This window comes from Cyclospora cayetanensis, unplaced genomic scaffold (assembly GCF_002999335.1).
Source record: "Cyclospora cayetanensis isolate NF1_C8 unplaced genomic scaffold, CcayRef3 CcayRef3_contig_95, whole genome shotgun sequence".
NCBI classification, from domain to species: domain Eukaryota; phylum Apicomplexa; class Conoidasida; order Eucoccidiorida; family Eimeriidae; genus Cyclospora; species Cyclospora cayetanensis.
In genome coordinates, this window is record NW_020312769.1 from 125,682 (window position 1) to 153,005 (window position 27,324).

General features: G+C 46.5%; 1 protein-coding gene across 1 annotated transcript; it reads left to right on the forward strand.

Moving 5' to 3' along the window:
• Positions 1-3,043: 3,043 nt before the first annotated feature.
• Positions 3,044-27,324, forward strand: LOC34618434 (hydrocephalus-inducing protein homolog). The gene is given in 52 exon segments (XM_026336168.1): positions 3,044-3,127; positions 3,306-3,482; positions 3,750-3,818; positions 4,031-4,321; positions 4,596-4,757; positions 4,943-5,155; positions 5,340-5,804; positions 5,954-6,181; positions 6,421-6,672; positions 6,923-7,159; positions 7,265-7,432; positions 7,689-7,816; positions 8,087-8,313; positions 8,430-8,636; positions 8,775-9,008; positions 9,114-9,266; positions 9,405-9,583; positions 9,739-9,852; positions 10,011-10,181; positions 10,418-10,652; positions 10,868-11,020; positions 11,166-11,505; positions 11,883-12,134; positions 12,359-12,597; positions 12,842-13,071; positions 13,228-14,048; positions 14,234-14,387; positions 14,935-15,145; positions 15,833-16,147; positions 16,256-16,406; positions 16,535-16,828; positions 17,001-17,304; positions 17,493-17,669; positions 18,277-18,526; positions 18,658-18,851; positions 19,061-19,750; positions 19,902-20,024; positions 20,260-20,472; positions 20,625-20,782; positions 21,681-21,904; positions 22,070-22,259; positions 22,921-23,277; positions 23,481-23,624; positions 23,765-23,984; positions 24,218-24,433; positions 24,653-24,814; positions 24,932-25,122; positions 25,403-25,577; positions 25,779-26,534; positions 26,669-26,791; positions 26,968-27,070; positions 27,263-27,324. Coding segments are annotated over 52 exon segments (12,186 nt in total).

Below are 27,324 nucleotides of genomic sequence, written 5' to 3' on the forward strand. Positions count from 1 at the left end.
ATTAGTTATTAAGTGTCCTTTGAAATTTCCCCTTCCTTTCACTGCCCTCGCCCTGAGGGCTACGACATGAGATGCGAATAACAGCATAGTTGTGCGTTTCTGCACCCTCTAGGCACTCCGAGCAACTAGAGCTAGTAGCACATAGCATGTGTCCCCTATACACACTGTAGTGAGACGATGTAACCTGCAATAAGTAAGATACACGGATAAATATGTACTATTTTTGGATAAGATATATCTGGTGTAGTAAAGAGGTTCTGAGATGTAGCTTAGCCTGCTATGTTTTTTTCTCTGCCATCTCGAAACACCCCCTGGTGTTGCACACCTGAGTGTCGAGACAAACTATTTAGCGGGCTAAGCTTTTCTTAAATGCTTTAACTACACTAGCTATTTTAAAATATGAACTGGTAATAGATGAGGATGGAATAGCTGCTTCGTCTATTCTTAGACCGTATCTGTTGCAGAGTACTGCTAGCTCGATACGAAAAGACACAGTGGTGTGTGAGTGCATGCTAGCTGCCACGAGCAACGAAGTGCTAATGCTCAAAGTGGTTGGGAGTGCAGCGACGCCCTCCCTTGGTGTCCCTCTCCTCCAGTGGCTAAAATTTCGAGGGATGCGGGAAGGGGAAGACAAGGTTTCTTTCTGAAAATAGTCCATTTTTTCAACCAAGATTGTGTTAATTCTAGGCTTCGGTGTCTCCCCATAGAAACCTTCAATCGACCATCACATCTCCTAGCTGCGTTCCCCAGGGCTCCTGCATGAAGGGAAAAGGACAGCTAAGCTGCGCCTACCTGTACTCTCTATGCACCCCGCGCATCCACACCTAGCCGCATTTAGCATTTAGCGCACACGCACAAAACTTAGAGACTACTTGTTTGAAAGCTCGAGCTCCTCTGAAACAAAATAAGATGTACAGATAGCCTAGATGAATAGTCAGCTGCTTATTTTATCTTAATGGAGTATAATCGGGCAGTAGAAAGTGCCCAGGTGAGATCTTGCCCACTACTGTGACAATGCGAATAGCGCTACATACGTCGTGACATCTCATCATTCGCTGAGGATAGAATACAATATTTTATTTAGTGAAGTGATCCCTTCATAAATATTAAAAGCATGCGAACTACACTTTTCCTCTTAACTTGCATACAGGCGTCCAGGGCTCTACCGTATGGGGAGCTCTGTTACTTCCCAGCATTCGTGCATGAACTATATTGGCATTTTGACAGTACGCAGCGAATGAACAAACATATGCTTCAGGGGTGAGGCAGATTTAACGGGAACTGCCGTCCTGATAGGCCCTCTGAATTGTCACCTATGGAGCTGGGGCTGGTTTAGGGCTGGCAGCAGTGTTGGGCCAGGTATCTGCGTTTGGGGCTGCAGCCGACAGGTGACCAGGCAAACCCACGGTGAGGCTGGTAGACTGATCTCTGTGTAGACTGGCTAATACATTTCTATAACAATAAAACAAATGCTGATGCAGCAACGGCACCGTTAGACTTCCAGCATATACGGCTTACACAGGTTTCTTGTAGCTGCACACGAAGACTTGCAAAAGAAAAGAAAGAAGAAATCAACTCGATACTAGAATGCATCATAAAGCTTACATCAGAAGATCTAGCTTTCTATTGTCCAATATATAAAACCCTAGGAAGCACTGTAGTATGAGCTCGCTGCAATCCGCCTGGATGCTGGCAAACGGTGAAACTGTCAGCAGTCGTAATAATGGAGAGTGAAGAATGCATAAGTTCTCACACAATCTTCAACAGCACAAAGGATGGCGTGAATATCGACAAATCTGCTACTGTTAACAAACCAGGGACCACCACTTGCACTCGCTCGCAACGCGAGTGCTCGCTAGCAACTGGGAGATGTGTTAAGACTCTGGATGGGCGAAACACCCAAGCATCCTGCACAGGGAGCACGACAGATGAGAATGTACCATCTATGTCGCTTGAGGTAGGGTGCTGTCCACACAGCTGCATTATTCAATCGAAGCGGGCTTTTGCTAAAGTTGATTTACTAGCAAAATACTAGAACGGCTCAGCTTGTCGCCTTTCTGTCCGCAGTCTCCATTCCCGCATCTCATGTCTAGGCGAACGTCTGCTACATGCGATGCACTTGCGTCGGCAAGGACCTTTCGCTCCATGGTACCCACATTACCATCCCTGAGGCCGCTTTTGCAAAGGGTTGTAGCTGATGCAGGAAATGACAAAATGGTTGGAGAACCAACTGTACCCCCGGGAACACCGCTATTTGAAGCTTCCCCTCCAGCCGTATTATTTGTAGGCTTCGAGGCTGCTGGAGTATACGAGGCTATATTCAAGCTCAGGTTAGCACCAGCAAATTACACTGATAGGAGAACCGTAGTGGCTCGAAGAGCCAAATGTAAGTAATGTAGTTACCGCACTGAAACAACTAGAACGATATGTGTGAACTTTTAACAAGGAACAAAGACCGATTTCCTCGCCGGGTACACGCCATCGCTCCGGACTCTTTGAATTTCTCGGTGAAGGGATCTCATGAAAACCAATCTGCAGCTGTAAGAAGCTTGTAAATTTCCCTGAACCTTCTCCTACCGATTAAGGGTCATAAGTGATACTAAGCGCACTGATTGAACTGTTCAACCCAGTAGCTTACTGAATCGGAGTGGTGAGGGAACTCAGTCCAGCAAAGTTTTGCACTGGCCAATGGAAGAATTTGAGAATCCTAGTAGTCCAATAACAGCGGGTTCGAGACAGGGCATGCACAGTATGCCAAACAGTGCAAGCATGAAACTGGAGAGCAACAATTCATGTTAGGATCATGCCTCTGGGATCATACATGTAATTCCTGTACGCACTACACACTCACTAGCAATTATAGAGCATGCAATCCGTGAAGCTGCAAATGTGATACCCAGGTAGCTCCAGGGATGAGTACTTCATTCAAAGTAAGCAAAAGCATTGTATTTCGTGGAGAGCCGTACCTCACAGTTACTTGGCAGGAAATAATGGTTCCACGTAGCAGCTCGGGAACTTAAAAATAAGACTAATTTATCAGCACATGAATCTTGGTTTCTTCTTGCAGGTAACGTTTAAGGCTGGTGACAAGAAGAACTACTCGTACGACCTACACATTGAAACAGAGGTACACTGCTCGCTGTAGCGTGCTTACTGAGCAATGCACATGCCACAAACTGGTATTTTAACGAAGTGCTTTCTCATTGTTTGCAGAGATTTTTGCGTTTACTCCTGCTCATGCATACATGCCAAATATCATGTATGGGCAAAAACCAGTTTACTGCCATATGCGTTGTGTCTTGTAGCGTGAGATATTTTTGGTTCCTCTGCGGGCATTCCGAGGCTTATGCTCCGTGGACCTTCCTCCGGTTATCCTTCTGGAAACAGCCATTGTAGGCAAGAGGGGAGAAAAAGTTCTCCTTCTTACTAATACTGGCAGTGAGGCATCGAGTGTATCCCTATCTGCTTCTCCGCCGTTCGGGGTGCAACCACAAACCTTTATGCTTCCTGTTGGAGGCTCACAGCAGGCAAGAAGCACATACCAGTACTCCGATGATACTTTGCTGCCGAGACGTTGATAAAAGATTTATTGGTAGCAAAAACGTGTAGTCTGTAGGCAGAAAAAAGTACCTGTCTGAGTAAATGGCGGACGCTGTGATTATTATATGGCAGTACTGGTAATCGATACACGAGTGTGCCTTGGTTGCTGTACGAAGAAAAACAAGCACTGCGCTATTTTCCGCCCGTAGGTGGTATTCTCATTGGAGTCTCTTCAGTGCGGTAAATTTGACGCGCCCATGAAGATACGATTTGACGACGTAAGGAATGCTAAGCAGAGTGATGGCGTACCTTTTCAAAGAAGTCCGTGCGAATATATCAAAACCGTGCAACACGCGGAAACGAGATTATGGAAGTCAGGGTCATTCAGCATCCTCTTTAGATATTAAGGCCTTTTTGGCTAAAGATTCATCTCTCAACAGAGCATATGCAAGTTAGGTACCATTTAAAAGGGGAATCGTTTGTTATTCAGGGGCGTGAGGAAGTGAGGTACTTGCAAGGGACGGTAGTGGAGGGTAATGTCAAGCTTTCAACTTCCGCTGTCCAGTTCAACACGACGTTCGTCAACTTGACCTCAGAGCAAAGCATATGCATAGAAAATGACTCCACCGAGCATCTACCGTTTTGGTGGTCGTTTGATCCCTCTTCAAAGCAAGCGCACCTAAATGCAAACGGCTTGTCGAAAGATATCCACTTGGAGCAAAAGGAGAATCCTGAAAAGATCACATCGGGATCATTTTCTATAAAACCAGCATCTGGCAGGGTTTGGGCGAAATCCAAACGGAATATTCGCATTGAGTTTACGCCACAGCAAGCCACTAGCTATAGGTGTACAGCTGTCTTGCATGTGGCTGGAAGGTACGTGGTTCAGTAAACTTTTCTAATCTGTGTAGTCCGTCGTCAGCAAGAAAACAACAAACATATGCTGAGCCACGAGGCAAGCGCGGGGTGTTTGCTTGAGAGCCAGCACCTTGGTTTGAAGCAAACTTAGAGCAGCTGCCTGTGGCATACATTATATGGCGAAGCTACTGGAAAAGCAATATCGTCCTCTTGTGGCGAAATGCAGGGAAAAATGTTTAACGCTGCAGCTTAATGGAGTGGGCACCGGACCGCAGGCCAAGTTCACAAGAGCGGAGCTCAATTTTGGTGAAATCGCAGTATACTCGCAAAAGACTCTGCACGTCGAAATTGTCAATACAGTGAGACCTCTACCTTACATATACGCACTCGTTAGGGTAAAAATGCTAAATACTGAAACGAGTGTGCGGGAAGCACCGTGCTGGGGGAAGTCCATAAAGCCTTGTCGAAGGCAACCGTTGCTAACGGTGAATTCATTCGAGGACTGGTACCAACACATTATTAACTTCCAGTATGCGGTCGATAGGGAGACATCGCTGCTTCGTTTTCCGTGAAACCGTTCGACGGCATACTACCGCTTGGCACCGAAGTAAGCTTTAGTCCCAGCAGCGGTTGCATTGCCGTGAACAAGGCTGAAAGGGTAGAAGTTTCGTTCAAGCCAACGTTCGTTGGGGAGTTCGCACTGAATGTACTCTGGGATATTGAGTCGTCTCCCGAAGACATAACCTTAAGCCTGAAGGTGATTAGGCAGGCAAAACCCCCGTTTCTGGCCCCCTCTGCTCACACACAGCTTCATCGTCAAACTCTAGGCCACAAATCTCCTATGGCCTTGTGTGGTTAGCGATTTGATCCTCTTCATTAACCCTAACCAACACCCGCTGTCTAAATATGCTCCATTACCTGCTCCGTCCATCATGCTACAGGGCACAGCAACCCCACCTCGAATCGAGTGCGATGTATCATCCCTTGAATTTGGGGTTATCCCTTTTGGATTTCAAGAAGTGCGCTCAGTTACATTGAAAAACACTAGTGATGCCCAACAGCTGATCAAGGCGAGAGCGGTAGAACGACTCGAAGATACACAACAGGATATCAATATCAACCCAGAAGAAATAACTATCCCAGCAGGGGACTCGCGAAAAGTGGACATTGTCCTACGCCCTTCCAAGGCACAGGAATACTTGGAAGAGATCGCTTTTGACCTACCGGGATTGGTAAACAACTACTTCTTTTTGCCTCTTCGGGGTTCAAGCAAGACTCCGCAAGTTGTTCTAGAACCCGAATGCACCCTCGAATTCGAAGATCTTTACATAAACACGCATGCAAGCAAGGCTTTTACAATCAGGAATACTTCACGGTTGTCCGCCCAATTCTCCGTTACAGTAGAGGTTCGGCAAGAAGATTGTGTTCCAGTAGCACCTACCTAAGCACTCCGCATGTGTAACTCTTGCTCAATGCATCTTCGTTCATCAGTGCAAAGGTAAATCTGCTGATTCACCGCGTTTCATGTATGTGATGGTTGCTGCTACATTTCTAGGTGGAAAGTGATAATGTAGGCTGCGAAGTGACACCTTTGAAGGGATTGGTGCCGATGCTCTCGGCAGTTCCTGTTTTGATCACGCTTCAGCCTCTCGTCCCTGGAGAGGTTCGGCTCACTTGCTGGGTGAGCATTGCCGGACTGGACACCCCCTTCAAGCTGCAAGTGCATGCTTACGCTTCGGGACCAAAGCTCAGAGTTGAGCCAAAGAATCTTCACTGGGGTAAAGTAAGGAAATAATAAACACGTCAGGAGTTTGCTCATCGAGTTTTCAGGCTCTCTATTCAAATCTCTAAGTGCTGCTGGGATATCCAGTGCACCTCAGTTGTTCGTTGCCCTTGTCTTGCGTTTACCACAAGACCTTGTGGCCCACGAGGATAGGTCGATCAAAAGCTTAACATGATTGTCAGAGCTTTATAACTGTATAATCTAAAAGTCACTTCATGCTCAAGTTTGGTGCTTTGCAGCTGAGATGTTTAGACAAAGTGATTCACGAAGTTGAAGTAACGAACATATCGCCAATTGCAGCCTCCGTCAACTGCTCAGTCCGGAGCAAGCATCAGTACTTTGGTGTTGAAAATCCCACGTTCACTTTAGAAGGCGGTGCTTCAGCAGCGATTCGCATTGCTGCAGCTTTTGCCGAGGCAATTTTAGCAACTGGGCAGCTGGTTATATCTGTCGCGGATGGGCAAAGTATTCTTGTAAAACTCAGAGGCCAGGTGGGACTCAGAGACTGTTGCCAACCTTGACAATAAGCTGTGCTTTCTGCATATTGTGTGAAGTGTCTTGCTGTTGGAAACGATTTAGACAAATAGAGTAGCGCTCACTCCGCCTTCGCAAGAGAAGTTCTAGAGCTGGCTTGGAAGCCAGGATTTCATGAAGAACACACTTTTCGAGCCAGCCCCGCAGTCCGCCGTCGGATGATAAATGTGTTCATAGCTTGATGTTTGTGCACGCTGATACCATTAGGCTGTTGGCTCGCCAATCGCTTTGACCGATTTCGAGCCTTCAATCGATTTTCAGCAGGTGTGCACCGGCACAGCCAAATGTAAAACATTTACAGTGATAAACAGAGGCACCAGGCCACGGCACATCCATTTTTTTGATGCATCAAGGAATGGACACTCACAACAAGCTAATGCAGCGCAGCAGAGGTTCCACGTACAACCAAGCGAATTTATTGTCTCTCCCGGCAGCACTGTGAAGGTGAGGCTATGTATACTGAGGAAAGCTGGGCTGCATGTCACCTCAGATTTTAAGCACAAGAGTACATTGATCCAAAAATATACTGCAGAGTGACGTCTTTTTCAGGTCGTTATTGAAGCATTCAGCATGCTGCCGGGCCGCGCATCCCAAGCTATTTATTGCCAAGAATCCCTGGGGCCTGGAACGACAGCTATGCACATAGCCAGAACCCTTGCTACAGCAGACTTTTTTACCCCCACACTTGCTGCGACACCTTCTTGCTTGGCTTTCAAGTGAGACGTGCCCCAGAAGTGCCTTCTCCGAACTTCTGCACGACGCCTCTTGCAATCACAGTGGCATGCCCTTTGCCGGTAAAATCTAAGTAGGGACTATAACCATTAGCTTGCATTCGGAGCTTCCTCAACTTTACAGAATGCAATGAGGTGGTTGTTTGTACTTCTGTGCGAGGTACGTGTGGCGCTCGGAAAACGATACGGAAGTCCTCTACGCACAAGTTGTCTTAAGCAATAACACCCCAGTTGTGCTTAATTGCAAAGCAAAGGCAACTCCTCCTTTTGATGTAGACCCAAAGTGCTTTTCTCTTGGTCCTCAAGATGCCGAAAGTGTCAGCGTATGTTTTGACGCATACTACAATGGCCGCTACTCCTCTCGCGTAAAGTGAGGAATGCACACACATATGCCACTAGAAAGTGATAGACTCTTCGGTTGCTGAGTTGCATCCTCCTTGGTGCATAGAGAGTAATGAAAAAAACACCGACTGAGAGGAGGAAAAAAGTAGACGACAAGGCTATCGACACCTTTGCTTCTCGCATGCTAGGCGGTCGATCGACCATTTGTTACCGGCCGCCCTATTCCGTAGATCACCTTTGAGTTTTAGCACTTCGTCTAGGAGCATGATTTCTGTCTACGATGTTGCGTTTTGATCAGGGGATCACTGGAAGTCAGCTTTGGAGAGCACCCTAGGATCGACGTGATACCGCTACAAGCGGAAACTGAATTTCCAAATATTGAGCTTGAAGCCACAATGGTGGACTTTGGTTATATAGTAAACGAAACAACGAAGCGGAAGCCACTGCGCATGAGAAACAGTAGTTGTGTACCAGTACACTACAGCTGGTACTTGACCGATGAGAGCTCAGTGAAAGAAATCAAATGTACAGCACCATCCTGTCCACTGATGTCATTTTCAAGACCCGACAACGGAGCGTTCACAAAATATCAGACGGGGGAAAAAAAGATTGATGTGTTTTGAAATTGTTTGCTCTTGCAGGTACAGAGAGAAGTGAGCCTGTGAATGCAGAAAGGTCAATGACTCCGATACAGAAGGTGTTCGACTTTACACATTTCACAGGGTCAATTGAACCAGGGGCCTCTGAAACAGTTTATATTCGCTACTGGGGCCTGCCTGACAGTGAAGTATCCGCAGTCGCCCTCTGCAGCATTGGCCATGGGCCTGAATATCCCGTACGCCTTGTGGGTAAGCTACTTGATTCATAGGAAATCGTGCGAATATCCCAAAACATCCTAGCAAAAGAGTCAGGGTCTAATCAGAGACGGATCTTTGACGCCGTGCTGACTTCAATTTGCTTCGGGATTCCACGGTTTTATGGAGTAGGTCGAGCGTCTTCCCCCCGCCTGAAAGTTAACCAGACGGAATTCGATTTTGGCGAAGTCCCATACCTGAAGACTGTCACAGCCGATGTGGTGTTGGCGAATAATGGATTAGTTGATCTAGGTTTTGCCGTTGATTTGGGAGGGGTAATGAAGGCGTGGACCATTGACGTTCCCAAGAAACGGGGAATCGTGAAAGCAAACGAAAAACTGAAATTGGGTATTAGGTTCACACCAGGTAGGCAGTAGCATCGCAGCTCGATCGTCACTTTAAGGCTTGCTAATGACTGTCAACTAGACAAACAATCAGATTGTGTGTTTTTTGGGTGCGATACTGCTGAAGGATTGCCTACGGATATCGCTGAGCGTATATTTGTGGAGGTAGATCACTGTGACCCGATTGTTGTAACATTGCGTGCGAGAGGCACTTATCGATGCCTCCTTATGGACCTACCACGAACAGCAGACGACGGCGTCTGCGAAGAATCAAGTCAAAGTGAGGTTTACTGGCTTCTGGATATTATGCTAGCCTTTTTGCGAGCCATGACCCTCCACGCCTAGATCTAAATATACCTTGCCATGTGCAAGATTTGTCGCAACGCTCTGCAAGGCTTCTATGGTGTTTTCTATTCAGAAGCTATATGCAACTCAACAAATAATGCTCATGATGAGACGCGGTGGCAAAAGGAAGCTGAAATCGATCGACAAAATCTTTGCAAGATCATGCTCAACCACTACAATTCAGTACATCTGCGCCGAGAACACAATTGGGCAGATGTTTTTTCCATTGCTGCTTCACAAAAGAAGCATAATGTACGAAATGTATCTTCTTGCCTTTGAACGCGTTTACTTCCAGAAATACTTTCAGGTGCTTTCTGATGCTGCGACTTAAGGTAGAGCTTTTAGCAGTTAGGTCCAGTTCAGGACAATATGGGGGGGATACGCCGAAGATATTAAGTGGAGAAGAGACTGACAAGGCAGCAACTAGGCTACCATCCACCGCTTCCTCATCCGTAAGGATATCAGGAGTTGTGTACGCCGATAAACAACCCTTTTTCTATTGCTTCAACGTCGACGGTGCAGTTCTTAATTCTCTTTCGATACAATGAACAGCTGCATGTTTGTTGGTGGCAGCAAAAAGAAGGAGCTCCTATTTTTGAAGCCTAGTAGCACACCCATGTCGGCTTGCACACAATGTGTCGTTTCCTGGCCTGCACGTAATGTGAATCGGTGCGTTCAGTCAACCTGTATCGTGAGTCAACGGCCTCCGGGAGAGGAGCCAGCAATTCCCACAACTCCGGGAAAATATTTGCTTGATTTTGGTAGTGTGATTGTTGGCCAAGCAAAATCAAAGGCTGTATCGATGCGAAATGCGTCTTCTCGCGCCTTCGGCGTCAAGATAAACAAGAAGGTTGGGTATATGACACTAACTTTAAAGCAATCAAGTCACAGGATGGGGCAAGAAAAGAATTCCATTGTTTGCACTGAAAACAAAAACAAGAATGCACAAAGAAAGTTGCGAAGATACTACCAAATGGTAGAATGCTGAGGTCGTAGCTTCATTGTGCATCTCTGCTAAGAGCTTTGAACATCGGCTGATGCATTTGAGTATTTGTCTGTTTCTTGTGTTTCTCCGAGCCATTCCAGGATATATCGGGGAGTGGATTTCACGTGGAGCCCGATTTATTACGTCATTTGCAGCCGAATGAGCAGGCAGCAATAGAAATTACAGCCAAAAAGGCAAAAGAAGAAAATGTGGTCGTACCCCTTCGAGTGCTTGTATCCAAAAGCCTAACCTACCAGATCCTGCTAAAAGCCAAATTCGTGGTGCCCGATGTCCAGTTTTCATCAGAGTCACTAGACTTTGGAGGCGTCAGGAAAGGTGCGCTGCTCAAGAAGTAGAAACAAGTCTCTGAAAGTGTCCCTTGTAGAAAGTTTCGGGAAAGTAGAGCAGCGGCTAGGAAATCCGCTCGATGCTTTAAATTTTTCAGCCTAATGTTGCGAGCAATAAACTATTGCAATATCTAAAATAAATTGGCCTTAAAAGATGCTACTTCGTGCATCACCGTCAGCTTCCACCGTTTTGTGGAATTTTAGGACTTCGTAAGACTATAAGGTTGAGAATTCGCAACGAGAAATCTGTACCAGCTCAATGGCGTTATCGAGCGCTTATCGATAGCTGCGCCAAGGCCGAACGAGAGGCTTTAGTGTGCTTTACAGTCGAGCCCAAGCAGTCTTTGCTGGAGCCAGGTGATACTACAATTGCACACCACAAAGCAGCTTGGCGGGGCATGCTTTGACTAAGCGGAAATGCAATCGTCATACGTGTGCACGCAAGCGATAAGCAGCTGAGCATGCCTGCATTCATAACACTTTTGTTGTGCCATGTGCGTAGGGGAGTGGATTGATATAAAGGTCCACTTCTTCCCCGAAAAAGCGGATCGGGATGTCTGTGCTCGATTGACGTTTTGTGTTGAAAATAATCCCAAGTGGAAATACATCACGGCAACAGGAACTCCAAAACATTCGTGCCTAGAATTCTCCCCGTCCCTTGTGGATTTTGGTCACACCCTGCCGTTGCACACGTTGCGGCAAGAAGTAATTATTCGCAACAACTCCGACGAGCCATGCGAAGTATACTCACTGGATTTCGACGAGCTGTACAAACAAACAAATGCAATGCTTCGGGATTTTGATGGTTTCGATGACACGGGAGTTGCTCTGCTTCCTGTCAGGTGCTATTATCCATCGGCAAAGCCTGTACAATATGAACGCTAATTTAAGCTTGGAGCATGGAAGGAAAAATTTTTACTCTGCCAGCTTAAATCGTGATGTGCCTGAGAAAATGCTGTCTTGATGTTTGCTGCTGTGTTCACCGTACTATTATGACAAGTTTATGGACACGCTTGCTACCTTTTAAATTATGTGGATTCCTTAATCCTGCCGTGGTAAAACGTCATGAGACCACTTTCTAGGGAATTCTGTGCAAACTTAGTATGGATTGCTTGACTGCCCGTTTCCGACAGACCCACATACTGTCTCTACTAGGTAGTCAGCACAATGACGTATCTACATGATACAAACCATGCGTAATTTTTGCGCCTTCTTTCAGGCCTCTTGGAAAGCCTTGCTGGTCAGCAGTGCGTAAAGCGGCCACCCGCAAAGCTGCCATTGATGGGTTGCCTCCCTCAGATTTGGGAGGGCTTGGTGAGAAAGTGGAGAATCCTAGCATTTTAAAAAGCAAGAATTCTAACGTTCCCACTGAAGTTGAACCAGAAGAAACGCCACTATCGGAGAGCAGCGAAGATGAAATTTCGAACTATTCTTCTCGGGAATTTCCAAATAGAGTGTTGCCTCCCTGCAGGTCAAGCGCACAGCCAACTTTCCCTCAACAGTAAACTTCGTTTATTAGGCATGGTCAGCTTTTGGTTGTTGGGCTCAGCATATGCTTGCTGCACTGAAATCAGAGCCATGACGAAGAACACGTTCCTTTCAACGGTTACACTTTCACGCATAGGCACACGTGCCATCAAAACTTAGAGCAAAGCGTTGGGTACACGGAAAAAGATTTGCTTTTCCTACCTGCAGGCAAAGCGCCATGGTGCTCGGTCCACCGAGCACCGGAAAGCACGATGTAGCTACTTATCTCGCGGACGGTCTCCGATGTGTGCTAACTCTTGACGAGTGTGTTGAATGGGTTATCGGGCTCGCTAGCCAGAAGAAGAAATTTGCAGGGGCTTCTGGGGAGGAGGCTAGACTTATTAAGGAGCTGATTCGGACCCTTGAAGCTCAAGATGACAACGGAGATACAACAATAGGCAGAAAACGTGCGGCTATTTGTCTCGTTCAATTTGCAGTTCACCTATGCACAGGTGTTCAAATCCAGAAGATGATCTTTCTGCTGAATAGCCCATCTCGGAGTGGTTGAAAAATGCTATATAAATGAATTGTGAAATATCTCGACTGTGTTTCACGAGCCTTGTATAGAAGAAAGCATTTCAGTGCATCGTGCTAAGGTATTCTTGGTTGTGATAGTAATTATTTGTAATGCAGTGCCAAAGTGCCACCCAGATGTCAAGGGGAAGACCAACAAGCATGATCGCCGTGGTGAAGGGACTAGCCCAGGGATTCCTACCCAGTTGCTAGAGGCAGCCGTCAAGCTTCGCGTGTCGCAGCCAGATTGCTTTGCAGGGACTGTCTTTCGTGTCGAGCCTAGCGCATACTGCCCGTCACTGGCAGATGGAGCACTCTCCATCGCACGCGGTCTGAAGCAGGAAGATCTGGTGGTTGTCACAATCAAAGTACGGACCCTTGCGTGGCGTTTGATACGCACAATCTACCTGCGCTAAACCAGTTGCCACTACTGGGACCACTCGAAGTACTTACTGGACCGAGGTGCAGCAGAACGGATTCCTTGGTGCCACTTAGGCAGATGCAATGTGTTGTGCCTATGCCAGTTTGGACAATCAGAGAAAAGCACTCAAGATGCAGAAGCATCACGAAGTTCTGTTTCAGAAGGTGTAGCATTCTATCGAGGACGTCTGGCTAAGCAGCTTCAACGAGAACGCGAAATACTCAGCATGCTTGCTGCTGCGAAAGGGTCGGATGGCACTATTGGCTCAGGCCTTGTGGGAGCATCCACCACAGCAGATTCTCAGCATGATATCGCGCTAACTGGCTTGGAAGAAGAAAGCTCTCCAGAGGGAATGCAGTCAGGTAACAAGTTGGAATCCTTGAAGCAAGAGCTTCACTCACTACAGCTGTCTCGCCAGAGAGTGGAGGGATACTTAGGCTCAAACAGAGCAGCTCAAGCATTCGTGCAAGAGCAAATTAGTGCATACTCTTGCGCGGAGACAGAGCTGTTAAAAGAATATAGGGCGGAAGCAGAGCTTTCTACAGGCTTGATGCGCATGCTTCAAGACGGCAGAGAAGTCAGCCACAGGGTATCCCATTGCTGTTACATACGCAACATCACCTTCCATACGTGCTACGCGAATTCAGCCTTACCCACAGATTCTCTACTGTCTCAAATAGATAATTTGAGGAAGCCCGTTATCCCAACCGAACCACCACTTCCGTCGCCTGAAGTATTTGAAGTTGTCCGCTTCCCGTCTTGTTTACCCGTCATGGAGCATTCGGCTCACTTCATGCTTTTGACCCCTTCGCCAGTAGTGGCCCTGGAAAAGGTAGCAGAGGAAGACTTGAAAAATAAACCGAAAAGGGCAAAGGAAGGGGCAATCACTAACATTTCTCGGCCCAAAATTCGGCAGGACAGAGGGTGAGCCTACCACCATAAATGTGTGACAACCCTGATGTAAACTGGAAGAGCTGTTTGCCCGATGATACATCACCGCTTCCAATACAGTTTTTCTACACCTGTGATTGCGTCAAAACAAAATACTCCCCTTAAGCAACATGGTTGCTTTGGATGGCATAGATTTAAGAGTGAATGGTGTCGTTCAGGGGAGAGGAGGAAAGCCTAACTGCGCGAATGGCCATAGAGCCAGGCTTTACGAAGGCAACACGGTGGATATTAGAGCCTCAAGGAGAGCAACGCTTGATGCTCAAATGCTGCTTTGACGAAGAGGGAGATTTCGCCTGCTCTCTCCGTTTTTCTGTAGTTGGTGATTCTCATACTTTCAGGCTAGAAGCGAAGGCTTGCTGCAGCTTACCAAGGCTGGTTAATTTTCCCCAAGGATGCTTCCACCATGCAGTACAAGAAAGGCCTGCTCAGCATTGCTTGAAGAAAACGTATGTGTGCAATGAGGTAATTTACCTTGCCACCTTCTCCGTAGACTTTTGCACGCATGCGCCTAGCTTCGAAGTTGCCATCTCCACAGCGATAGGCTCGTGTATCTAAGTTGTCTCACAAATTAGAAGTAGTCTACTGCATACTATTGTTCCAGCTCTATTGTGTATTCATTAGAACTTAAGTTGTATGACTACTTAGTTAAGTGTAGGCATCGAAGGCTTCGAAAGAAAGCAGAGTTGGAGGTGCACACCCTTAATTTCAAGTTTGGTCACTAAGGATAAACCTTGTTGCTTTAAGAGTACGCCGTATTAAAATTCCTCAAGGCTTATCAAAAAAGTCGAACGTGTTACTCAAGGATTACGGCAGAGCTTCGTTTTTTTTACTTTTAGAAAAATACTCATTTTATGTATAGGGAGTATATGACTGGGGGCCGCTTCTTGCTGGGCGTTCGGCAGCACTTGTAAAATCTCTATATTCCAAGATATCAACCGCAGATGATGTCGATCGTTTGACGATCCCGCAAGAGCTCTCAGCTTTTATGACTTCATTGATTTTGCGGAACGGTTCACCTTTCACCATAATTGTAAAAGGCAGCTTCGCAGGAGCGTTGGGAGCAGATGGAGGTTCGACAGTTAAAGCACACTTTTCCAATTAATTGTGGCTAACTCTGCCGCAAGCCTCTGGATAACTTTGATGCGCTGATCAAAGCCATTGAATATACTGGCTCTGGTCTATTCAGACTTTTGCGGGCGTCCAAAATGCGAGCATATTTTAGTGCTAGAGCAATAACTTGTCTGACCTCTTTGGCTGAGTTGGCTAATGGACTGCTTATGCTCAGCTGAGGCTACACGGGGGCGCAGGATCATAAAATCTCCAGTGAATGATGCTAACTTTCTCCTTTTTCCGTCGGAAGTGACTCTTGAACAAAACGCAACAGCACACATGCACCTTTGGTGCCTCCCGAAGTGCGAAGGTGAAGTTACTGACAAGCTCACTCTGACGCTGTCGGACAATCCGGCTCCACATGAGATCAAACTAATATCGCGTGGTGTGGTGCCAAGGCTACGGCTGCAAACGGACAATATCATCTTTGGACGGATACTGACGGGGCATGTTGCACGACGGTAAGTCATTTAGATGCAGCAGTAGCACCTCAGATTTCTGCTCTTTGTGCGGTGACAACTCTCATGGCCAATTTGCAGCTAAAATAAGGCACAAGAAGGTCTGCTAGCATCGATGCCACTGGTGATTACACAGGCCTGAGGTTGTAGACCTTAAAATTTTATAGAATAATACGGATTATCACAGAGCTTGTGAATGGGGGAACGGGCGGTTCATGCCGTGAGAAGTTGCGCGTGGGGTGAACTTGCATGCCTGTAGAACCGTACTAATCGAGAATCCAACTCCCTTCAGCATACGATGGAGCTTTGCAAGTCAAGACACAAATACAAAGTATTTTACATTTAGTCCTGAAAGCGGAGATATTCTGGGTCCATCCTCCTCGCAGGCATTCGATATTGTCTACAACGCCCCTATGAAGCCCTCGACTGTTCAGTGCCGCCTTGTCTTTAAGTGCACTGATACTGAGGGAGTTTTAAGCGGCTTAGAGCCGAAATTTCTGACAAGTGAGAGAGCATTGCGCACTGCTTGCAAATCACTGTATGCTTGCACTGGAAGCAAATGCGCACCATCGTGCACATTTTAAATCTGTTGGCACATGCGGCATGTTTCAGTTTCAGCGGAAGCCTTTTATATTGATGCTGGAATCGAGCTGCCGTCAAAATCATGTATTTTCGATTTTGGAGAAGTGCAAGCGTGTCAAGAAGCAGAGATTCCGTTCACATTATATAACAAGGGGAAATACGCTGTCTGCTTCGATATTGAGTACGCGTCGATATGTGATGGCCCGAAAACAAATTACACTTCCGCCATTTCGCCACCAAAGCAATAAAGGGGCTATCTGTACCAGCTAGGTATCTATATGACATGTCTTTGTGTTTCAGCGTCAAAAGTCCAAAACTGCGGAATGTTTTGGCGGTAGATCCTTGTACAGCAGAAGTAAAGCCGGGAGAACAACGCAGAGGCGTGGCTCGTCTCAGCGCTCAGCGAGAAATTGAATTGATGGGCACTGAAGAAATTGTGGTCAATGTTAAAGACAGTGAGACTGGATGCGTGTTAGAGCCCTCTCTACAGCCTCTTCAGGTAATAGCTATCGTGGCCTTCAACGAAGTAGCATTGTCGCCTCCCCTAGGATTAAATTTTGGGCCGGTTGAAAGTGGAATTACAAGCACACTGTAAGTTGAGGTGTGATACCGTACCATGGTTTCTCTATAAAGCAAGCGGCCGAAGTAGTTTTAGTCTTTGATTGCTGTTTGCAGTGAGCACGAAGCGATAACATCGTAATCATCGTGCAGTAGCCACCAAATGAATGAGTGCTGATGCGCTAGCTGGGCAACGCTTATATCGGTTATTTTTCAGACCCCTCGAGTTGGAGAATAGAGGACTATTCTCGTTTGAGTGGTACCTGGTTAATCAGGAATTTATGCTTACTCCTCCAGATGAATTCATCCGGGGCACGGAAGCTCCTCAAAGGGGGGAAAAGCCAAAGGCTGGAAAACTAAAACTTCAAGGTAGATCCTCGGAAAAAAGCATTGGGGCAACTCATGGGCCATTTAGAATCGTCCCAGTGCGTGGCCATCTGGATCCGGGAACTAAGGCTTCAATCCAAGTTGAGTATACCGCCCAAGGGGACGCATCACATGCACTCAACTTAGCGCTACTAGTACGTTTGTATTGACCGATTACTGCAATTGGAGGCAAATCATAGCTATGCAACAGCGGTTCGAACTTGATGGAAGCTTCGTTATATCTGAAGCTTGCTTAAGATGCGTTCTCTTCTAGAGCTGCCCAGAGACTACGGGTCACTATAATAATTAGTACATGCATAAGTGCACTGTAACACTTGTACAGGTTAACGGCGTAAGGATAGGGCAGGGCGATGATATGCTCGTGAGCTCAATCGGCCCCATCGCAGCCTTTTTTGCCGATCCTTCGATGGCTGTAGATTCTGACAGTCATAAGCTGATCCGACCGGCGGCAACATATTTTCTCCAGGGACAAAGTAGTATTCCATGCATCAGCCTCGAGGCAAGCTCTGACTACAGTAGACCCAATGTTGCAGTGGAATTAGGCACATTTCCTGCCAATTTGTGCTGTCTTTATTTGCAAATATTTTGCTTTGCACGAAAGATGAAAGTACTGTTCGCGGTAGTGCATTTTGGTGAGAATGATAGTGGTGAGTTTTTCATTGTTTCTAAGGACGGCCTTCAAAGCCATTACTCGTGATGTCATACGCAGCCTGAAAAGCTTTTCCATGAGCAAGCAATTGTCACTTCCATGGAAGATGCACGCGCTATATGGGAAAAACAAAGTATGACTGTCTTTGTAGAAGAGGAAAACTCTTTGTGCTTCGGTCCCGTCATTGCCGGCTCACTGAATTCGACACCAGGAGTTGTCGAAACTATTCGCATTGGCAATCCCCAGCTCATACCTGCAAATATTGCTTTTGAGATTAAGCAGGCACCCAAGGGCAGTCATGATAAGAATGTAAGTAATTCACCTCGATGGAATAAAGGCTTACATTGACGTAGCCTTGGGTGAACACGGAGGCAGCTAGTGACACATAGCTGTCAGTGTATATGCACCGATGAGATCTTCAGTATTTGTGCGTCAACAGCTTGTGTATGCTTCACAGCAACCTATTTTGGAAGATTCACCATTTGATGTGCAACCGAAGCGCATAGTTGTGGCTTCTCGCGATTATGCATATGCGACGTTGAGCTTCAAGCCTACAGCCTTACAATCTTACAGCTCCTACCTCCGAATATCAATAGAAAAAACTGCAAACCCTTTAAGCGGGCAAGCGCAGTTTGAGTTGCGCGGCGAAGGCACCCTTCCAAGCATTACGCTAGCATTTCCATCATTTGGTTCTCCGAAAGGCGCAAGTCAGTAGAAGCTGCATAATACTGATGTTCAAGTTGTACTTGAACATGCAGATCCATTGACCTAGTATAAATTGTGAAAAGCAAAATATGCTATCCCTGAATGCGCACCCGCAATGACGTTGAATGCTCAGAGACAAGAAGCCACTTGCCATTCTTCGATTTTGGGCGTGTTGCTATCTCGCGCCCGTTGACCGTCCCGGTGTCCCTAAAGAATGAAGGAGTAGTTCCTGCCACAGCTCGCGTGCAGCTGCCAATAAATCCCTCGATCGAGTTTAATTTGCCATCCTCGTTGACGCTGAAACCTAAAGAAGAACGCACTTATGCTGTGCGTCATTCCCGTCTAGGTTTAGTAATGAGCAACTGCGCTCAAAACCTTCGACTCGAGAAACCAAAATAGCTTGTCTGCAGCTTCCAGCTTTTTTTCACGCCGTATAGGTTTGTTTATAGCAGTGCCCGCGGACGACAGCCATTGCAATATGCCCAGGTAATCTTTCAGCCATCGGATGCACATGTATTCTTGCGATATTGTTGCAGTTGACCTACCGGCCTCGAGCACCAGGCGAACTGGACTACAAATTTCGCATGTCGACTCATTCTAATCCTTTTGAGAACATGGATGTACAGCTAAAAGGATATGCTTTTGCAGAGCAGCTTGCTTGGTCGCTAGCCGCTGCACCGAACACCAATGGCATGCAGCACTGTGGTGGTGAATTGATTGACACAAACCACCTTATACTGAAGGAAGTACCACTGGGTGGCGCGCTTGCACAGGCCCTAGCCATTAACAACGTATCAGCTCAGGTCGTTTCATTTGAGTTGAATATGGAATCTATCGGGCAATTTAAAGATGTCCTAGCCATCACTCCCGCATCCGGAACAATTGCGCCAAGTGGAACTTGCATCATTAATCTCTTGTTTAAGGCGGAGGTCCCCGTAAACATAAACCACCATGAGATTTCCTTCACCACCTCATTTTTCCAAGGGTCTGACGACTTCTCAATCATTTCCAAGGAGCAATCAAGGCCCAAAGCAAAACTGAAAAGCAAGCAATGGGATGCAAAAATGGATGGAACCACAGCAGATAAATTGGATATGCAGGCACCAGAACCTTTGGTGCTTTTCCTCTCTGCTGCAAGTGATATTCGCCGTTGTGAACTTAGCATTTCAAGCATCGACTTCGAAGCTACAGTACTCATGAAATCTCGCGTGTTTTCGTTTACACTTGTAAGTCGGCCGGTAATATTGCAAGCCCGACTGGGGCTCACGCACTAGCTACCCTGCACACTGAGCAAAGAATGTTTTTGATCCATAATTGCTACCTTGGCAATGAAATCACCAGTAGGCAATCTTGACTACTGCGTGTTTTCTTCCGCAGCACAACACATCTTTGGTCTCTCTGCCATTCGAACTTTTCTTCGAGAGGGAGAAGGAGCGCGATAATCCATGCTTTTACCACTTGAACCCTTCCTCCGGTTGTATTCCGAGCGAAAGGCATCAAGTGGGATTTCCCCTGTCTGTCCCAAGTGGACACTACTCCTCGGCTGCGTCAGCAGTGAAACTTATTGACATAGCTAGATCCCTAGGCAGACTACCAAAAACGACTACTTCAGGCTATCTTGCCGGCCACTCTTACGTCGCTTCTAGCTCACAAAACTACCATGGTGTGAGCAAAGTGAAACAAAAATGGCGCAAACCACCACAAGATCATTTATATATGTATCTTCCTTCTGCAGGAAGTGCGAATAACCTTTTCTCCTCAAGATATTACAGACTTCAGCAGAAATCTTGTGTGCTGCTTTCCAAATCTAGATCATGGCTCTACATCAATTTCAGTGCCGGTATCTGCCAGCGGGATTCGGCCAATATGTCACCTTGAAATACCTCCAACGGACTATTTCGAGAGGCATCCACAGAACTCGATTTTGTCCCTCGATAGCCATGTTGCAGTAAGCGGATCGTGCTCAAAAAAGTCTAGGGCACAGCGGCTAAAAGGATAGCTCTACATAGTGAATAGCAGCTACAAGCCACCTTGGCAGCAAGCGGACCGCCTGGCATGCATTTTTACTGCTGATGCCTGCCTGCACTGTTGCACATTCAGGTTCTTGAAGTCGGGGGAGTAGGAGTGGGTATTCGTCATACACGTCGATTTCACGTGCATAACCCCACTGCCACTGACATCGATTTTGAGTGCGAGCCTGTAGATGTCCCAGATGAAAGCACAAACGCTGTAAGGGCTGAAAGTCTAGTAGCTCAGCCGTTCAAGTGCCTCACGCGACGCGGCCGAGTTCTCGCGTGCAGAAAGACAGAGCTTACCTTTGAGTACACCGCAACACAACTTGGCTACTGCGAAAGAATGTGGACGTTCTCCATACCATGTACGGTGGCGAAAGCTTTAATTTCGGCAAGGACTACAGAGCGTATTGTAGCACCCCTTTAGCTACGTAAAAAGCGATATAAAGCACGCCGGTGCTACGAAAAGCATTCGGAGTACCTCTGCTGGCCCAGTGTCAGTGCTACAGTACATAGAATTGACTTGCTGCACGTAGTTGTAAAAAGCAACGTTACTCACACAAAATATAGTTGCTCTTCGCAGGACCCCGGAAATCGATGGGTGCTGTGACTAGTGACTGACGCTTGGAACCTACATCAAGGGGACAAGTATGTAGGTTTTTGGAAAGCATATTTAACGGGTGATCAGTTTGATCTGCTGCCCTCAGCGAAGCAGCTCGTACAGCGTCTCCTACTCGTTGGAAGAGCTACTGAGCCGCATGTTGCATTCGACACCACGCAGATAATCTTTATGCCTACAGTAGTAGGGCGGACAGTGGAAGAAAATATCCGCCTCTACAACAGGGAATCCATTCCAGTGTCCTTCCAATTTGACCAGTAGGTCGTCGATCTTTGTAAACAAGCGATTGTAAGAAATAGCGGTGATTCCGGCGCTTATGAGCAGTTCCTAGTAAAATAGTAGAAAGATCTGTGCTTTGGAAGCATGTGCTTGCTTCTGAATGGACTGTAGACCTATGTGTCAGTCACAGCACCGTTGTTCCGTGAGTATGAGGCAGTACTCAAAGAAAATACGCTTCCTGTTATGGACATAGAGGTTTTTTCGAAAGCACATGCTTACTCTTTCCTTTCACGGTTGCATGTGTAGAACCCAACTGGAATCAGTAAGCTCGGAGCTCAGAATAACACCGCATGCAGGCACAGTCGGTCCTGAAAGCTCACAACTGGTCAAGATCCGTCTGACGGCAATAGAACAAAGGACTATCAGCATCAGCATCCCCTGCAAAGTTGAGCAAAAGTTCAGAAGTCTACGGCTAGACATCAAAGGAGAGGGCTATTATCTAATGCCTTCCCTCAAACTTGTGGATAAGGGTGAGCTGGGGGCACTGTACAGGCTTTACTGTAACGTTCTCTTTTTTCCAACTAGCATACAGATGCTTTGCTAACTGCGCTCTGTTGGCATTTCGCTACAGCGCTGTCGCGTACGGGCTGGTGGCTTGTTCGCTAAAATTGTTTTTCAAGTATGCATACGTGCAGAGACAGAGCGTACCCTTCAAAGTGCATCAGAAAGTTACGACTTTGGCTGCCTTCCAGTAGGGCAGAGCAAGCAGGTAGTGTTGAAGCTGGGCAATACAGGCAAGTACGACTTTACCTTCAAATGGATAATGAAAGATCTTGGAAATGATGGCAGTGGTGGATGCATATCAATTCAACCTACAGCGGGTGAGCACTAAAATGCCTAATGAGATCCAGGGGTTAGTCGAGTTCACGCAGTGCACTTGATTCTACATGAGTCTTCAGCAGTCCTTCCATGATGCTACAAGGCCTTTCATGTTGTTTTGACACAGCGATGTCAGAGCTCACCAAAGGGAGAACAAGCGATCAGCTTGCACTTATTGTTGCGTCACATGTTTTTGTGTAGCCTACTGAATCATGGCACATTAAGCCCTTAAAATAAGCGTATTTTTATCACAGCAAACACAGGCATATCATGAAAGCTGGCAAAAGTCAACTAGAGTAGCCTAGGGTCCTAGAACACCTTGGAATCCTAGTTCAAACCAGGATGGGATGTACCAATAGTTTACTTTACAAAGGTTTTTAAGGAGGGAGAGCTCATCATGAGCCATAGTTATTTAGACGGAATACAAAGCTAAACGTTTTCGCAGTTTCAGTGGCCAGAACGCACTAAGGCCCCAGGGGACGTCTGTTCAATTTACCTGTATTATGCAATTATATGTTTGTTCATCAGGTTTAGTCCCAAAGGGACAGATTGTCCAATGTACAGCGGTCTTTGCGCCGTCTGTCTCGATGCAGACAGTGTCCTTGCAAGCACAATGCGATGTGCAAGGAAAAAAAATATGTAAATTACTTCTCACGGGCTCATGCAGGGCTCCAAAGATCTCTTTCTCTTTTAAGGCGTACGACTTTGGGGCACTGCTTGTTCCGGAAGCAGCAGATACCCTTTACGACGACAAGGCTGGTACACCCCAAATATCGTCTAGAGCAACGTTAAAAATAACGAATACAGACCTGTACCACGAGTGCTCGATCTCTTCCTCATTGTCTCCAGCAGCTGGGTTTGATTTCCAGCCACTGCAAGTCAGCCTCTCGCCTCAAGAGGTCCTTGAAGTACCTATAATTTTTAAACCTCGGGAAGCCAAGCAATATACTGCTAAAATCCCCTTCTTTGCCAACAGCCACCCAGCTGTCACTTTGCAGCTCTCTGGCAGAGGAGTCCCTCTCAGGTACAAGCGCCTATTTATCGAGTAATATTTCGTTACCATCAGTGGTTGTGGCAATCATAAAACGTTGCATTGATTTTAATGCAGCTGGGTACGGGCGCGCAGCTTCAGGCATATTGAGCGATAGTATGCCATCTACCTCTGTTCCCTGCTAGAATGACATCCTGCGAAGGACTTACGAGATGCACTCGCTTTTATGACTACAGACTAGAAGCCCAAAATACAGATGCTGGAAACGTAAAGCTTCAACCAGTGCTGCGTGGCAAAGGCTCATCTTCTTGCATCCGCATTATTAATCACTCAGAAAGGAAACTTTCTTTTTACCTGCAAAGCCCAGAGGAGGCGCTCAGGTAGCCATCCTTGATAATGCATGAACACTGACAGGACTTCGGCCTCCAGCGAGTTTGATACAGTATACTTTGCTGCCTTGAGTACTCCTCCACATATAGTTTGTTTATTAAAAATACACACTATTTTTTTGTGCTCTCAGCAAGAAAGGCGTTAGCTGGCTGCCACAATCCTCGCCGTCATCCATGATCGAACTGCTTCCCAAGAAAAGCGTTGGAGTTAAAATATTCTTTCGTCCTTGTGCACCAAGCAAGGAGTTTCAGCTTCCTTTGATTGCTCGATGCACTATTGACAGCGCATGTGGGCCTCAGGTAGTTCCAGTGTTTTTGTGTATGATATCGGGAAAATGCTTTGAAACCGAGGTCAGTGGGAGAGTCATACAGATTTAACAAAAATACTGGAAGCTGTGTTTTTCTTGTCTTAGAGCACAGAGCTTCTAAATGGTTCATAGACGTTGGTTGCATGCTCGCTCTTTCTGGCCATGTCATGCATATGATAGTTGAACTGCCGAGGACCGCAGTGTTAAAGCTGTTGCTGTAGCGATACACAGGCAAATTCATTGTACTTCTTCATTCGCTGTGTTGCATACCCTCAGCTGCGTCTTAGGCCACCATCAGTGGCATTTGGCCCTGTTGTTGTTGGCTCGTGGGCATCCAAAGACATATTGCTGTCGAACATTGGAGAGCTGCCGATGAATTTTCGATTTGCAAATTCGGAGATGCATCCGGGTTTGGTATCCTTCACCCCTTCTCAGGGGATATTACAGCCTCAAGCAAACCTTCCTGTCAAAGTGACTTTCCGTCCTGCAAAGGTGATATATCTGTACTTTTAGTCCCAGCAAATTGTGAATAAGGCAATGGATGGATTTTTAGTACAGTCCATACCGGTGCTCTACTCCAAAGCATAAGTTATACATATACTGAGCAACAAAATGTGAACAGCTGTAAAGTAGCTCCACAATTTCGACGCGTAATAATGACTGTACCGCATACTTCAGTCCCAAGTGAGCTGCCTTTGTCGCTTCGTGCAGCTTACTAGCGAACTGGACATTGAAGACATTGTCTGTTTCGGTAGCACCACATCTGGGCCACAGGAACCACCAACAGAAGTGGCACGTTTGCAAGTTACTGTTACTGGGCAGGGCGTTTCTCTGTCAGATGATGCAGTTCATTTTCTCAGGTTTCTCACAAGCGTCCGAACCCCAGTGACCAAGACCTTTTTCTTGAAAAATACGAAAAGTTTTGAATGGACTACAACTCCATCAATGTCTCTCGAGTCCCCACGAGATGTCTGTTACTTTTCGTGCCAGCCTCCTGGGCCTATCACAATTCCTCCACTACAAAAAGTGGCTCTCTCGCTTACGTACTATCCTCTTACCATGACACAAGAACCTGGAGGGCATGCAAAGGCCAGTATAAAAGGAACACCCCAGCTGCTCCCACCCCAGCACTTAGCTAACGTGTTCTGCGCCCTGCCGGATGGAGAAGGTTGTTGCATCAGGTATTGTGCTGAGTTTTCTTGCATAAAGATCCCTAGTTCCTTTCGTCATGAACTTGTATTCTTTGAGACACCAGTCAGATTAGGTCAAACTCCTGAATATCTTCCTATCTTCCTGCCGCCACTAGAGGGGTGGACAACTCCATTCAAGCCAACTAGCGTTGTCGTGCCTTGCCGCTCAGTACTTGAATGACACACAGCATTATATCTATTAGGCCCGCATGGTGTTTATCAAGTTGGCTATGGCCACACTCTACTTACTGTATTGTTCACTCCTTCTCAGGTTGGTCGGCACTGCTTTGGAGCCTGCCGTGGAACAAGTAGTTGAGGCAGTTGCAACATGCAAGCAGCAATCCGTTGTGAATATCAGGATCCAAAACTGGATAGACTCAAAACAAAGGCTCAATGCATCTTTTACAATTCTCCAGCCCACAGGAGTCCACTGCATTCAGGTTGAGGTGAGACTCCCCATTTTCGCGGCAGTCCCGAAATGACGAGTAGGGTCCAAACAAATTCTTTAACCTGCTGATCGAAGTTGAAGCATAGTAGGTAGACTGTCAGCTGGCAGTGTAGACTGTATTGCTTTATGCGCTGCTCTCCTAAACGGTGATCCTTTTCATGCAGCAGTACTGGATCATGTGTACTCCCTCTGCATTCAGGCTCCCTCCTATCTAGATATCCCAGGTGGACAGGTGCGAGAGTACCGCTTTTCTGTTTTCGCACTAAAACCCTGCAACGCGGTACTTAGATTTCGCTTCACAAATCCCGCAACTGGGGACTTTACCGTTGCAGAAGCCAAGATCCAGTTTATCGAAGGAGAGAGCATGGGAACTATTCACTTTGAAGGATTTACGCGGCAACTTTTCCGTCACAGACTAGAAATCCAGAATACGTCTGGCAAGCGAGCAAGCATTCAATGTGCCTCAACTCACCAAGAAGTCAGTTTCCTCCCCCAATCGGTTTTCATATCTCCTCATACAACAGGTGTGCTGGATGTTTTGATGAGACCAACGACGCCAGGATGTGGAGATGCAAATGTTGTCCTAAGTAGCGAAGAGCTAGGGTTATTCAAGTACCTAGTGAAGTACGACATACGAAGTCCAGGCATAGAGAAACGGATTACCATCTCCGCAGCTCTGGGCAGGGAGGCACACCAATGCGTTCGTTTACTGCATTTTGGCAAAAAAGCAATGACGTACCAGCTAAGTTTGGAATTGCCAGCAGAACCGTCAACTTACCAAAAAATATCAAGCCTCGCAGACGTCTTTTCCTTTGAAAGCAAGGGAATACACGTTCCAGCCGACAATGATGGTCAAGGAGTCGAAATGTGCATTCCCGTTAAATTTACTCCTTCAAGACTGCAAGATATCAGGGCTATTCTTTGCGTTCGTGGCTCTGATGGGCAAGAATACAAGGTAATGCCTCTTCTCGTAGCATCAGATGTGGAAGGGTACTAGAAATGCGGATATTTGAGTGCATATTTGATTCGTAAAGACTCCTTTCTACTGTTTGTAAGTGTCAATTCCGTTAAGTCATGGCTTTTGGGCAGGTCCTACTTGTTGGACGCGTAACAGCTCCAGAGGCCCAGGGGCCTCTGAAAGTGACAAAGGGCAAAGGACTTCCAATTGACTTCAAGAACCCCATGGATTCAACTATGGAGTTTACCGCCCAAGTGTGCTGCTTACAACAGTAGCAGAATTAGCAATTCACAATGCAGTATGTGCTTCTGTATTGTTGTGAGGCTGGGTACACTTTACGCGATTTTAGCGCAGGAACATGCTCCACCTAATGTGCGCACATGAGGGTTTCCCGTTAGCTCGGTGTGATCAAAATTGTCCCATTTTTCAGGTCGACCAAAAGGAATTTGCGCTAGATAAAAAATTTTTTCGTTTAGATGCCAAAAAATCCACCACACTCACCGTGACACTAAAAAATGAGACAGGGGCGGCTGGTGAGATTCCCTCATAATTGACTTCACATGTGTTAGCATTGGTGAAACCAAGTCATCAAGCATAAGCACTAATGCAGATATATAACAAGGTAAGGCAAGCTCCAATGCAAACATTGAAAACCACCTCGGTGGGCTGAAACATCCAAAGCAACTATATATCATGTGCATGGGCCTCTGCCTTTCTTTGTTCAGGCAGGGTGCTGATCACCGCTGAGGGCTTTCCGCCGTGGATAATCTACATCAAAGCTGACTGA